General features: G+C 42.9%; 1 protein-coding gene across 4 annotated transcripts in view; it reads left to right on the forward strand.

The window, feature by feature from the left end:
- The window catches only part of GRIA1 (glutamate ionotropic receptor AMPA type subunit 1), a 302,524-nt gene that overhangs the window by 156,043 nt on the left and 130,584 nt on the right, over positions 1–15,897 (forward strand). For 3 of the 4 annotated variants that reach the window (XM_060146492.1, XM_060146493.1, XM_060146494.1), the window contains exons 3-5: positions 5,161–5,400; positions 8,869–9,053; positions 14,367–14,420. In XM_060146492.1, the coding sequence (XP_060002475.1) occupies positions 5,161–5,400; positions 8,869–9,053; positions 14,367–14,420 (479 nt within the window). The remainder of the gene's footprint in view (positions 1–5,160; positions 5,401–8,868; positions 9,054–14,366; positions 14,421–15,897) is intronic. The other variant, XM_060146495.1, reaches the window with a different exon arrangement.

Consider the following 15,897-nt stretch of genomic DNA (forward strand, 5'->3'; position numbering starts at 1 on the left):
TAGTTGCTTTACAATGTCGTGTTAGTTTCTGCTGTACAGCAAAGTGAATCAGCTGCACACATACATATATCCCATCTTTTTTTGGATTTCCTTCCTGTTTAGGTCACCACAGAGCACTGAGTAGAGCTCCCTGTGCTGTACAGTAGGTTCTCATTACTTATCTATTTTATACACAGTAATGTATATATGTCAATCCCAATTTCCCAGTTCATCCCACATCCCCTTCCCCACTTGGTATCCATACGTTTCTTCTCTACATCTGTGTCTGTATTTCTGCTTTGCAAGTAAGTTCATCTGTACAATGTTTCTAGATTCCACGTGTAAGCGATATTATACGATGTTTGTTTTTCTCTTTCTGACTTACTTCACTCTGTACGATAGTCTCTAGGTTTTGTTTTAATATCAACAGACCCTAATGCAGTAATGCGTCTTGATCTGGCAACAGAGGCAGGCAGAGTGCTACCTGAGAGGATTTTCTAGAAGCTGAAGCTGTCCCATATGCCATGACTGTTTCTTTCCAATGTTGTTGGAGGGAGGGAAGGGGTGGCATATCACAGAAGCCAAGAGCTCAAGCCTTGTGGTCTGACGGGTAGAGTTCAGAACTCAGCTTTGCACTGTGCTGGCCCCGGGCCTATCCTTCCCAATTTGTAACCTACCTCACAGGGTGAAAGGAGTCAATGCACGGGAACGTCCTTGGCACGATGTCTGGCACCTCGTAAGTGCTCAAACGTCAGCTCCTAATTGCTACTATCAGAGGCACTATATGCACCACTGCTGTCTTAAATGGAGGACACGCACACAGTCCCACCTACTCTCATTCACTGTCAGCCTGCGAGTCTGACTGGACCAGTACACAGCAGGGTTGCAAGAGGCTGCTTTTCAGTGTTCCCTTTTCTCCCCTCGGGCTTGCTGTACCTGACAATACAAGGCTCCACCTCTAGCCCCCTTTCTGATTTGCCTTCTCTCACCTACTCTCTACTAGGTAACTAACTCACCTATATCACATTAAAAATTGTATCTTAAATACAACTCAACACTCTGAATGCACCTGGATTTAGTGCTAGGATTCTATTACAGTCGGATCCAAGAACTCAGAGCCTTTATCTGATTTCTAGGTTTGAAAACCTGCACCGGAGGTCGCTACAAGTCTGACCAGCAAATAACCAAAGTGTGCTCAATCAGTGAATATTTTTCAACTACTGAGACTAGAACGTAGACTGTTGGAGCCTGAAGTGATGTTAACTCTTACGGGGTTCAAAGCACCAATTTACAGATGGAAACTGAGGCGCAGGGAGAGCCTGGGATTGGCTCAAGGTCACATAATACTGTGCTGTGATAAAACCAAAAAGAGAAGCCTCCAGGTCTTCTGGCATCTAATCTAGTACTTTTTCTACAAGACCAAGTTATCTTTTCCAATTGAATATTTACTGTGACAGATTTAAAGAAATGTGCTACAACTAATTATATTTCTGAACGTGTAACCAATTATGCATTCTCCCACAGGCCTTGGGGCCTACAGACTCTTAGTCTCTCCCTCTCCCTCGCTATTGCTGCTCAGGCTTAGCTGAAATGAGGAGCCAGATTGAAGGTCAAATGCTGAGCAACTCGGAGGACCAGGGTCCACTTGAGTAAATCCAGGCCAGGCTACCTCCAAGCCATGCTCTTTTAGGGAGCTCTGGTTAAATGTACCCGCTTAGCCTTAGAGGATAACACACTCAATTTAAGGGAAAAGAGATTTGCAAAAGGAAAGATAGGGAGATAATTCAAGGATGGGGGAAACATCCTGGCCTCCGTGTGTGTAAGGATTCGATCGTGCCTATCTGTGCCCATTTCTTCCACCCCATCTTACCCATTCCTCCTCTACTTCTAAAGTTTCAGCAAGAAACACTGGCCACGAGGGCCCCAGAGACCCAACTAAAGGTGTGAAACCAAGTAGATGTCGTCAGGGAATAGATCGGGAACATGAGATTTATATCCCCCCAGATAATATTTCATTGCAGCATGGAAAGTAAAGATCCTAAAACTACCGCAGAGAACATATTATAATATGCTAACGGGGTTCATGTGCTCGCCATACACACCTCACCCGGTAAGATGAATTGTGCTTTTTGACAAATCTATATCTAACACAGGGAGAATAATATACAGTGTATGCTTCCTGGTGGAGAAATCCATATTTATGGAAATCTTGATTCTGGCAATTACAATAGACACTTAAAGACAGCACCTGTTGTCGGCTGCAAGTGGCTGGAGCGTCCTCGTTAGGGTGAAAGAGAAAAGAGTGCGAGTAGTGAAGGATAAATAGCTACTTCAGGAGGCGCCTACCCAGAACAGGGGAGGAAGAGGTCTAGGGTGGTCCAACGGTTCCTCCTCATTCCCTAGTGCAGTGCTCTCGTCAAGCACTCATCATTCATTCAACAAACATTTACTAAGCACCTACCATGTCCCAGGCGTTATGCTGGCTTTGGGGCATAAATGAGACCCCTGTTTTTAGGGAATTAACACTGACCGGAACAGTCACAGATACATACAAGTAAAAAAAGAAAACACCTTCAAATAATAATAATTCAAGCATGAAAGATAAGACAGGGGGATGTGATAGAGACTTATAGAGGGTTGAGGGGAGGGTGGAATCACTATTTAGAAGAGGTGATGAAGGAAGTCCTGTTCAGGGAGGTGAGATTTGAGTTGAGATAAAATTGCTGAAAAGGAGTGAGCATTGCAGAGAAGTAAGGGAAGAGCACTGCAGGTGGAGCACAGAGTCTCCAGGGCAAAACAAGTGTGGAGGCCGGAGGCACAGAACACAGGCCAGGTGGCTAAGCAGGGAGCGAGGGCAGCGGTGTGAGGCAGGAGGGGGCAAAGGGACAGGTCACTCTGCCTCAGAGTCATGGTCAGATGTTTGGAGATTTTTCCTGTGTGCAGTGGGAAACCTCAAAATTTGTAAGAGGTTTTTGCACAAGGAAGGGAAACAGTGTGTTTTCTTTGTTTTTTTGGTTTTTTTTTAATTAAAAGGATCCCTCTGGTTTCTAGGTGGAGGATGAACATCACTACTGAAAACCAAATGCCATAAAGCTGAAGTCCATGAGGGCCACCTTTGGATACCAGGAGGGCCGTGGAGTGGGTTAAGAGCAGGCATATGAGGTTCTGGTTTCAAAGAGTGGTCAGTCAATGGACTGGGCACCTTGAGAAGCAGTGCATGCCCAGTAATTCAGTGTGCAAGCAGATGCTAGGGGTTGGAATTAACATATACACACTACTATACATAAAATAGACAATTAACAAGGGTCTACTTGTTCCCTACAGCACAGGGAACTCTATATTCTGTAATAACCTATATGGGAAAAGAATCTGAAAAAGAATGGTTATATGTATATGTATAACTGAATCACTTTGCTGTACACCTAAAACTAACACAACATCGTAAATCAACTATACTCCAATATACAATAAAAATTAAATTTACACACACACACACACACACACACACAATAAAGGGCACCTGCCAGGTTTCCTGTAGATGGTATGCTGGGTTACCCTGGAAGTTAGACAGATGACTTGTATGCTTCCATTACAGTCTTTAAAAGATTATCTTTCAGGGACATGAAGGGAGGGTCTAGGGACTGACTGAGAACCTAGACTCAGTAGGCAACTGGGTCCCAGTGGCTAATGGCATTCTTTAGTGCAGCGTGGCCCAGTGAATCAGTAACATGTTAAAAAGTATTCACCAACAAAGGGTCCTGGGGGCGTATGGATTTGAGAAAATCCGTGTTAAAGTTGAACAAGATTCCTCTCAATCTTTTATGTAGCTGGTATGCAGTTTGAAACTCCAAGAGGAGGACAGGGTTTGCACCATTTCCCAAATTTCTCTGAGCAAAGAAGCCTTTTCTTTGTTAAGGAGCATTCTGCGGGGCTAATGTTCATGGAACACATCTGGGCAGTGTTCATGGAGCGTAATTTGAGAGCCCACCTACAAAGGCAGCACGGGGTCACGGAAGCAGGTGATATGGTAAAGAGAGCAGAGGATCTAGGAATAGCAACGTTATCATCTTAAAAGAAAATTGATAATACCAAAGTCACAGGGTTGTGATGAGAACTAAACAGCTTACCATATGGCAGAGCACCCTAAAACACAGTCACTGTGATGAGGATGACTCGTTTGCCTCACCGTCCATATCAAGATGGTAATTTTCAGGCACTGGGGCTGGCATTGGGGTTGATCACTTGACTGGGGCAAAGTCTATGAACCCTTATCCTGTATCACATATTATAATGAAGTTTAGTAGCTGAATTACCTGGACTTAGCCCCATAACCTTGGGGCTAACTTTTTAGCATTATATTCTAACCAGCAGCGTAACCGAACACAAACCAGTACTGGTAACTGCACTGGGATCTTACAAAATAGCTCCTGTGGGGGTGCTCACACAGCTAAGCTACTACTGTGGCTGATAAACTGCGGGGCGGGGGGCTGAAGAATCAGCCAGGAGGATGTACAAACACAAGACGAACATCAGCAGAGAAATGTACACTGAAAACTAAGGGCTGGCTGGGAAAATCTTGTTTTCTTAAACGTGTATCAGCACCAAGCTGACAGACATCTTATTATGCTTGGCATCTTATTATGCTTTGCCTTGACGTGATGGGCAGTGTCATAGACAGATCGCTGGATTGGGTTCAAGATACCTGCCTAACTCAGATACGGTCTAGCTGTGCTACCATATTGGACATGTTCATTAACTTTCTGAGCCTTGGTTTTCCCCTTTAAAAAATGACCCAGCCATCCTTTTCCTACCTTAATAAAGGCATTGTACAGATAAAGTGAAAGAGCATACAAAACAGCTTTGCATACATTTATAATTAATAACCATGACAACATTTGGTATGGAATTGGTACCTAATAAACATTGGATTCGACAGATGGATGGGTGGGTTGGACAGATGATTGGGTGAATGGATGCAGAGATGGGTAAAATAGATGGACAGTTGGACAGATTGGTGGGTTGAAAGAAGGGAGTGATGGATTTGTTGGATGGGTGGACGGCTAGATAACAGATGGATGATGGGTTGGATGGATAGACTAGTGGATGATTTAGTTTTAGAGCCACCTGACAGCATGTTTGCAGTATCTTCTATCCATTAATTTTTCTCTTCTCCTCTTCCAGTCTGTTCCCAGTTCTCTAAAGGAGTCTATGCCATCTTTGGGTTTTATGAACGGAGGACTGTCAACATGCTGACCTCCTTCTGCGGGGCCCTCCATGTCTGCTTCATTACACCAAGCTTTCCTGTTGACACATCCAACCAGTTTGTCCTTCAGCTGCGTCCCGAGCTGCAGGATGCCCTCATCAGTATCATCGACCATTACAAGTGGCAAAAATTTGTCTACATTTATGATGCTGACCGGGGTAAGCCAGGGGAGGGGGACTGTGGAGGGATGAAGAGAAAATTATCAGCAGGAAGAATAATGGTGCCTCTCTGCCTTCTTGAAAGGCAGGGATCACGGAGGAATGATCCAGAAATGTTTTATGTCTGTGAACTGAATTTTTGGTAACTAATCTATAACTCACATGTGGAAACACATCCTTTGAGAGAATAACTGTCTTAACACCCCATGTCACTCTACAGCTTACCAAGTTTCCATGGCTCCTGAGCCCAGACTCAAAGTCCAAGGACCTCAGCTGAATGGCTCATGGCTCACGGCTCATGACATGGCTTTTAGGAGCATAGATTCTGGAGTCAGGCAGACCTGCATCTGAATTCTGTGTTCCCTCCTCTCCAGCTGTTTGACTTTGGGCAAGCTCTCTCTGCCTCAGTTCAACCACTTCTGTAATGGGGATAAAATTCTCTATTCCTTCGTTTTTTCATCTCTGTAATGAAGATAAAACCAGTCTCTACACCATACAGTTGTGAGGACTGAATGAGACAATGACTAGAAAGGGCCTGTACGGTGCCTACAACATAATCAATGTGCAGGGTCTTCTATATATGTAAACCGCTGTCATCATCATCACCAGCATCAACATCAACCTTCCCAGGCCTTTCTAATTCTGCCTCCACCTGAATTTTGAATTTTCCACTCCATTTTCTAAATGTTTCCAATACTTTTTTCTTCTCTGCATCTTGACTCAAACAATTCCAGTTTCTGGGATGCACTTCCCTTCTCAAATCTACATATGCAAATTCTTCCTTTCTTTTGCAACCTACTGGAACACCACTTTCTCTATTTCCTGACCTTCTAAATGGAAACTCTCTTCTTTTTTCTAACTCCTGTGTTGCTTCTGTTGTACTGTCCTACCTTCCCCTGGTATACTAAATAGTCCTGTAAGAACTCAGTCATTATTGTTGTAAATAAATAAATGGATCATACAAGGTCTGGAAAGTGAGGCACAGGAATTTTGCCCTGAGCAAAAAGGAGGTTTTATAGAAGTTTGCCTTTAGGGAGGCTTACAAGACTTTTGAATAGGAGAGTGCTTTGTGAAATGGTTTTTCAGGAAGAGTTAGGCAGGGTTATTCAATGAGAATTAGCTGGCAGGAGAGGCCAGAAGCACTCTATTTTCTTCAATTTTCCCTTCTCTCTATTTTAATGATTTCCCTTCTCAGACAAGCAGCCATTATGAGGATGACCTGCAGAAGGGCTATTTCAGGTCAGTTTTGTGGCATAATGAGGCTTGAGGTCTGGAAGTGGCATAGACAGAAAAATGTAACTTTCATTATAGAGGATCATCTCTGGGGTCAGTCAGCAAAGCGCCCATACTCAAAGGGGCTCCGCCTACCTCACAACTCTGAACTCAGAGTTCTGCCATTTGCTAGCTGTGCGGGCTTGGGCCAATGACTACATCTCTCTGAACCTCCATTTCCACACTTGTGAAACATGGATAATAACGGTACCTACCTCAGAGAATTAAGTGAATTGAAGACAGGAAAGCTAACAGGGCAATGCCAGACACATAGTAAACTTTCAGTGAACGTGAGACTTAAGCACACCAACCGTATACTTTAAAAAAAAAAAGGAAGAAACAACAGAATCAATCTACAGATGATTCTTTATGCCAGGCACCATACTGGTCACTATGGGAGGGATTAGCAATGTTATTGGAAGACAGAAATGATATATGTGCAAAAGATTGATTAATAATGCAAGAGTGAAATATGAAATAACCATCTGTTGCAGGCAGAACACTGACCTTCCCCTCTCCGCCAAAGACATCTGTGTTCTAATTCCTGGAACCTGTGAATATGTTATGTTAAATGGCAAGAGGGATTAAGGTTACAGATGGAATTCACATTGCTAATCGACTGACCTTAGAACAGAGAGATGGGCTTCTCTGGTGGCGCAGTGGTTAAGAATCTGCCCGCCGATGCAGGGGACACGGGGTCGAGCCCTGGTCCAGGAAGATCCCACATGCCGCGGAGCAACTAAGCCCATGCGTCACAACTACTGAGCCTGTGCTCTAGAGCCCATAAGCCACAACTACTGAGCCCGCGTGCCACAGCTACTGAAGCCCATGCACCTAGAGCCTGTGCTCCGCAACAAGAGAAGCCACGACAATGAGAAGCCGGCACATCACAACGAAGAGTAGCCCCCGCTCGCCGCAACTAGAGAAAGCCCGCGCACAGGAATGAAGACCCAACACAGCCAAAAATGAAAACAAATAAATTAATTAATTAAAAAAAAAAACAGAGAGATTATCCTGGATTATTTGGGTGAGCTCAGTGTAATCACAAGGGTCCTTAAGTGTGCAAGTTGAAGGCAGAAGAGTCAGGGTCAGAGTATAATGTGAGAGACTCAACCAGTCACTGCTGGTTTTGAAGCTGGAAGGGGCTATACACCAAGGAGAGCGGGCATCCGCCAGAATCAGAAAAGGCAAGAGGGCTTCCCTGGTGGCGCAGTGGTTGAGAGTCCGCCTGACGATGCAGGGGACGCGGGTTCGTGCCCCGGTCCGGGAGGATCCCACATGTCACGGAGCGGCTGGGCCCGTGAGCCATGGCCGCTGAGCCTGCGCTCCGCAACGGGAGAGGCCAAAACAGTGAGAGGCCCACGTACCGCAAAAAAAAAGAAAAGGCAAGAACAATTTCTCCGCTCGAACCTCCGGAAAATAACACAGCCCTGCCCATAACTTGAATTTAGCTCAAGGAGATTCGTTCCACACATCCGACCTCTGGCAGTATAAGATGATAAATGTGTTGTTTGAAGCCACTACGTTTACAATAATTTGTTACAGCCGCAGCAGGAAACTAATACACCATCTATGTCCCAAAGATGAAACAAAGCAGTATTGAGTAATGGATTCCTCTATCATTTAGCTGTAAATCAGAAGAGAGTAGCTTAATTCAGTACACATTGATTGAATACCTACTGTGTGACAGGCAGAGCACCAGGTACTGAGGTATACTGAACATGCGTAAACGTGGTTGACAATTATTAGGTGCTGTTTAGATATCACGTTAGCACATTTAATCAGCAGTTGCTAAACACCTAATAGTAATCAATGTTTATAAAACCCTTGCCATGCTGGAGACATTCTCATTCAATCCTCATGATGACAGTGCGAGGTGGACATCGTTAACATCACCCTTTTACTACTGAAGACACTAAATTGTAGCCAGGTGAATTAGTCCGTACAAGATCATTTAACTAGTATATTTGTAGCATCAGGATTTGAGCCTCAGATTCGATGTTTAATCACTGACTCTATTGCGTGCTATGTTCTGCAAACAGAAACACAAAACAGACGCAGAACCTGACCTCGGTGAGCTCAGACTTGCGAAGAGCAAGCTGGAGCTGAGTTTAGTGGAGGAGCGGGGTTGGCGGAAGTGGGGTGATGCTGTGGATCCTGACTGCCACCTCTCTGTCCTACTCACCCGACCTCCAGGTCTGTCCGTCCTGCAGAAAGTCCTAGACACAGCGGCCGAGAAGAACTGGCAGGTGACAGCCGTCAACATTTTGACAACCACAGAGGAGGGATACCGGATGCTCTTCCAGGACCTGGAGAAGAAAAAGGAGAGGCTGGTGGTGGTGGACTGTGAATCCGAGCGCCTCAGTGCTATCCTGGGCCAGGTAGTGAGTGCAGCAAAGTGCCCTCAGGGTGGGCGTGGGAGACAGCTCATGAGCGAGCGGGGTGACCATTTGCCTTTGGTGTTACAAAGAGAGTTCTTGACTAGATGAAACCAGAAGCCTGCCTTCTCACATTCTGTAATTCATACAGTTTAATTCTGCCATGTTACGAAATAGCACAAACAGTGGGAGCCTTCACGCAGGACTTCAAATGGTTCTCGGATCAGTCAACCAAAAACTTACCTCCAGTGCTTCCTTTTCTTGTTAAAAAGCAAAACACATTGCATTTTAGAGTTTGTAAACTGCTATTACAACCTGTAGAGCCAGATTCCTGGCTTAGCTCTGAGTTCTGTCACCCACTGGTCTAGCATTTGGTTTCTCATCCATTTGGCCCACTGACCAGTTTTGAGTCCAAGGAGGCACCAGGCATCTCCCTTTCCTGGAACACATCCATGTGTCTGAGCAATTAATTGATTGTCCGTTCCAAGAAAGGGCACTGTAATCTCAGTAGTCTTTAGCCAGACATCTCTAAGCCACGGTTCCTCCAGTTCTCAGAAGTAAAGCATGTGTCATTGGATAGGTCACTTGTCTTTTTAAATTACATTTGTGTATTCAGATGAGCTAGCAAGGAAGTAGATTTTGCAATCGTTTTTGAACAGTGCTATACAAGTAAAGATGGCAGTTTTAAGTACTTGACAACATGACAGAGCTTGTTAATGGCCCTCAAGACCCCTGGGGCTCCCACAGGGAATCTCAGCACCTGCTCAGCAATTGCTCAGAGGCCTCGGGAACTGAATAGGAGAGATTTTGAAAGTCAGGGGTTCTTTGAGGCGTTAACTCTGTGTTCTACTTTACAAAGTGCGGATATGGCTTCCCTCTCAGAGAGAGAAACCAGCAAAAATTGTTTCCATTGAGATGGGAGTTTTTTGAGCTGGAGTCATGGGACTGGAATTCTAGTTAAGTAAAGCAGAATAGAGTACTGGTTCAAAGTAGAGACCCTGGAGCTAGACTGCCTGGGATTCACATCCCCAGCTCTAATATTTGCTAGCTCTGTGAGCTTGGGCCAGGTTTTTCATTTCTACATCTCAGGTTCCTGATCCGTAAAATGGGCATAATAATAATAATGATGATAATAACTACCTTTAGAGAGCTCTTGTGAAGGTTAGAAGAATCCATGTATACATGTAAAGCACTTAGAATAGAGCCTGCCCCACAGAAAGTGATATATGTAAGGATTCACCCATTTTGGCTATTCATAGTGCCAACTGGTACGGGTTTTCTTTTGTTTTGCTTTGTTTTCTTAAACTTTTAATTTTGAGATACAAATTCATATGCGTGTGTAAGAAATAATACAGAGGGATCCCATGTACCACATATCCAGTTATCCCAATGGTAACATCTTAGAAAACTATAGCAACTATAGTGAAATATCACAACCAGGAAATTGACATTGACATTGATACCTTGGAGGTACAGAATGTTTCCATCACCATAAAGATCATCTGTGTTGCCCTTCTGTCCTCACCTGGCTTCCCTCTCTCCCTCTCTTTTTCCCTTTCCTCAGGCACTCTCTAACCTGTTCTCCATTTCTGTAATTTTCTTATTTTAAGAGTGTGATATAAATGGGATTACATAGTATGTAATGTTTGGGGTATGGCTTTTTCATTTGGCATAATTCCCCGGAGATTCAGTCAAGTTGTTGTGGGTATGATACTGCTTTCTTGAGTCACTCCCTCTTTGGCATAAGTGTACTCATCTGTAAAATAGGAATGAAGGCCCCTGTTCTACAAAGCTGATAAAAAGATTAGATGAGATAGGAGGTAGAGAAAGTGTTGAATGATAAGTTGGTATTCTTAAAGACTGATGACTCCTGCTGTATTATTCCATAGTGAAGATAAAGCTGTTGGTACTATTTTCTGAGTGCTTACCATATACCAGACACTATGCCAAGCTCTTTCCATGTATAATTCCACTTCATCCTCACATCATCTCTATAAAAACAGCTTCTATTAGACCCCCTATTCTATAAATGAAGAAACAAGACATTACACTTGCCTGGGATTTCACATAGAAGGAAAGCAGGAAGTCAAATCTATCTTGGTCGGGCTACAGGGCCCAACCTTTTAAAAATGCAACTTTCAGCACATGTGCTGTCTATAGCTACTCCCTCTGTCAAAAGACAAACTTGTGTTTGGGAAGGAAGGAACTTGTTTGCATGAATATTTTAGATTGCAGTGTATTAACTTTTTTAATCCTTGGATTCTTCTATTCTGAAAAGTAAGACCAAATGCTGAAAGGATCTTACAAATCACCTGATTTACCATTTGCATTCATACTTTACAGATGGGATGACTGACGGTCATATTGGTTGAATGATTTGTCTTGAGTTCAGACAACTAGTTAGCGACAATGACCGTGAGTCTAAAAGTTACATCTTCTGATTTGCATTCTGACATCTTAGCATCATCCTAGACTATCTCACACTCAGTAATTGGGATCTTTTCAGTCTAACACAAATGTTCTGCCTAACCTGAGGAGGAAGACAATGATTCCGAATCCAAATAGGGAATTAACTGCCTGTCTCAGGCTCTAGTGCCCCGACTGGAATATAAGCTCTATTAGGATTTGTTTTGTTTTCTTCCCTGCTGCATCCACAGTGCCTTGAAGAGTGCTTGGCACCTAGCAGGTATTCAGTAAATATTTTTTGAATGAATGAGAAGAATAGGGAATCAATGAATGCTCTAAGATCCCAAATGTGAGATGGGTCTAGATATCTACAGGTAGCCTTTGACTGGAAAAGAGCCTTTAAGCTGGAGGTAAGAGCATGTAGGGAGGCCCAGAGGGCATGCAGGGGCCAAGGTTCACAGAGGGGCTTAAGAGGCCAAGTGGAGGATGTCAATTGTTTACTGGAAGGCAAAGAAAAGGAGATGAAGCCATGATTGTGACCACCTTTGGAAACCACCCCGAAGAGTCTGGGGTTTATTCTGTAAACAGTGGAGAGCCAGTGAAGGTTTGTGAGCAGGGAACAGGGTGATTAGAATATAATGCTTTATCAACATATAAGACACTTAATTATGTAATACAGTCATTAAGTTCAGAATGAGTTAGAGATGGATGAGGGACACCAGGACCAGGCCATCCATCACCTTACCCTGTTGTATTGTCTTCAAAGGGCTTTTCACCTGCTGAAATCTTGTTCATTTATCTGTTTATATATTTACCACCTGGCTCCCTGCTAAAGTGTCAACTCAGCTCAACGAGGACCTGGGGATCTTGCCTCATTTGTTCATAGCTTGTCCCTAGCACATAGCGTAGAGCTTGGCATGTGGCCCATGTTCAATAAATATTTGTTGAGTGAATTAATTAATCAGAGAAGGCTTTACAGAGTAGTTGGGATTAGAGATCAGCCATAAAGCTTATGAATAATTAGAGAGAATGGGAAAGGGCATTCCAGACACAAAGATTGTGAATTAAGGCAATCCAGTGGAAATGAGCTTTGAAGAGATGGGGTGAGTGAGGCAGGGGACTCCAAGTGTACATTACCTTTATAACAACTTTCTCAGTTTGTAACCCTGTGTACCTGTATCTCTTCATCTGTTTAAGTATGGTCTCCTCCCAGTAAACTGTGACCTCCAGGACAGCAAGCACCACGCTCGTTTCACTTTCCACTATATCTCCAGCACAGTGCTTGATAGATAGTAAGCACTTAATAAATGTCTGTGAAAGGGAAGCTAGGCCATCAGGTAGGTAGGTGAGTAGATGGGTTGGACGGTTTGTGTTAGGTCAAACCATATGAAATTACTGATTCTTATTGGTCAAAAGTCATTAATTATCGGCTGTTTCCTATGTTTCAACCTGTAATTTCATCCTGCAGGGACTATTCTTATCCATTGCCTGGATGCACTGGGTTTCAAACTATCTTTTATTTGCTATTTTGTGCTTTTTAGAAGCTGAATAGGTTTCTCATAAAGGTATCTCATTGTTGAAAGAGCAAAAAACCATTTGACAAGAAAATGAAAAAGTAATGAAGAATTATTAATAAAACTATCATCCCAAAAGTCTTGGCACTCCATAGTCTGGAATTTCACATGCTAACCACTGTTTCAGAGCATTCATTGTGTGCACTTGCATTTAATTATTCCCTACACAAAAAAAATGTGAGCCGCTATGCACATACATCCAGTTAAGGAGATGTCTGAATGTGGGTGTTAATAACCTTGAAATTTTATTCAGTTAGAGAAGAAGCCCAAGTGCTTCTCATGTGTTTTATGAGTCCTTGCAACAGTGCAGGGAGAGAGGCACTGAGCAGGGTGTACTAACCTCAATTTGATGATTAAAAAATAATAATAATAAAGAAATAGATCAAGTTAACTTGCAGGCTCAGCTAGGACTAAACCAAGGACTGCGGTCTTAGCTGTTCCTTGCTGGGTGGAATGTCTGGATGCCCAAGCAAACCGCTGGGTAGTTCTTTCTACAAATATTTTCTTGCCTGCAATTAGGGTTGGTCTGCACATTGAAGATGGACGGGTGTCTGGGGACCCTGGCTCTGAATCAGGCATCATATGGAAAGGCTCACAATAGCCAGGTCCCTGTCCTGACACTGCTACCATACTGCTGTGGGAGCTGGTACATCACTTCGTCTCTCTGGGCCTGGACTTCCCATCTGTACAGTGAGGGGCCGGACCAGATGATCCTGACGTTCTCTTCCAGCTTCCGGGTTGAATGGCTCATTGATGTCTGAGTATCCAACGGGTTTAGGGAAGAAGGCACAAAATTCAGGGAAGGAAGGAACTGTATCTGAATATGGTCCATTCAAGGATTTGAAGTTCAAGAACTGGGGCGGAATCATCCACCTACCCATTTGACTATCCTTCCACCCGTCTACCCATCTGTCCACCCAAGCAGCAGATGTTGTTGTAACAGTGACAAGGAATTCAATACAACATAAGATTCCCACTATGTATGGGAAGGCTTTATGGAAGAAGGAAAGAAGTGAGCATTCTAGCCTGGACCTTGGGGTTATGATACCACTACTCTACCCCTGGAATCAGGCAAAACTGATGTCAGGTCTTACATCTGCACTTAATAGCTGGGTAACTTCAGGGAGTTTATTTGACTTCTCTAAGTCTCAATTCCTCATCTGTAAAACAAGGATATCAGCAACGCCACCATCATTGGATGGTTGTGATATTGTAGTCTGGGTACTTAGGATAGAACAGGGCACATTTTCAGTACTCAGTGTTAATTGCTGGTCATTGTTGGTGTAGCTTTAATTGTCAGTGTGATTAATGCATCCCCTCTTGTTGTGTTTTGTAGATTGTAAAGCTGGAGAAGAACGGCATTGGCTACCACTATATCCTTGCAAATCTGGTGAGTAGAGGACACTGCAGGCTCTCAAATGGTGGGTCTTTCTGTGTTTGGTGCCCGGCTTGCTTCTGTGGTCCCTGGCTGGAGGGAATGGCGTGGGTGGGAGGGGCACTTCCAAGCTTTGCCTTTTCCCCTTCACATCCCTGCTTGTCAAACCACAGCACACTCAAGGTGAACCTCTAAGCTTCCTTGGAAGAGACCCTGCTGGTGGGCAGGCCTTCCTCAGTCATCACAATTCCAGCTTTAATTGGCTCTGCCACTTGGCGATAAGAACAAAATCACCACACCTTTGAATGATACAAAATGTTTTGACCCCACTGGTTTTGACCCTCTATTTTGACACCAGTGATAGTTTTACTGTTTATAAATATAAATGTTTAAATCATAATGATGCTAGTGCTGACAGATCTTTAACCAGAAACAGTTTTACAGCATAAACAATATTATGTCAATTTAGTTTTTATTCCCTTTTTTACGTGGCATAGACAAGCTGTCTTTTAAAAAAAAATTTATTTTCATTTTTATGTGCTGCAGTTATTTTTATTGGCTGTAATGATTTTCCATGGTATGAAGACTTGACTCATAAAATAATTTTTTGTACATGTTAAATTTTACCTAGCAACATGCACAATTATGAGTTTTCTTTTGTGACCACCGTTTTTGACAAGTCTGTTTTTCCTGCGTCATGTTTTGCTCCTCTTACTTTTTTAATCATGAAGTTTGATATTTCCAGTAGTTTTTTCCCAAAGCCAAATGTAATTTTATTTTGCCTGTCTTATTTTCTAAAGAGCTAATTACATGGCATCCAGCTCATCCACTTAAAGTATACAATTCAATGGTTTTATATATATTCACAGAATTGTGAAACCATCAATCACCACAATCTCATTTTTAAACTTTTTCATCACCCCCCCAAAAGAAACCCATACCCATTAGCAGTGATTCCCCATAGCCCCACAAATTCCTCCAGCCTTAGGCAACCAGCAAAATCTACTTTATATCCTTATGGATTTGCATACTCTGGATGTTACATATAAGTGGAATCATAGAATATGCGGTCCTTTGTGACTGGCTTCTTTCATTTAGCGTACTGTTTTCAAGGTTCATCCATGTTGTAGCACGAATCAGTACTGCATTCCTTTTTATTGCCAAATAACATTCCATTATATGGATGTATCCCATTTTGTTTATCCATTCATCAATTGATGGACATTTGGGTTGTTCTCACTTTTGGACTATTATGAATAATGCTACTACAAGTTTTGTTACATTTGTTACAAGTTTTTCTCTTGAGCATAAACCTAGGAGTGAAATCACTAGGATACATGGCAACTCTATGTTTAATATTTTGAGAAACTCAAAACAGTCAAAACTGTAGTCAAAACAGTCAAAACTGTTTTCCAAAGTGGTTACATCTCCCAGCAAATTTTTTTTTGAATTTTATTTTATTTTATTGTCCAGCAAATTTTAATAAATAACA

This window comes from Lagenorhynchus albirostris, chromosome 3 (assembly GCF_949774975.1).
Source record: "Lagenorhynchus albirostris chromosome 3, mLagAlb1.1, whole genome shotgun sequence".
NCBI lineage: Eukaryota > Metazoa > Chordata > Mammalia > Artiodactyla > Delphinidae > Lagenorhynchus > Lagenorhynchus albirostris.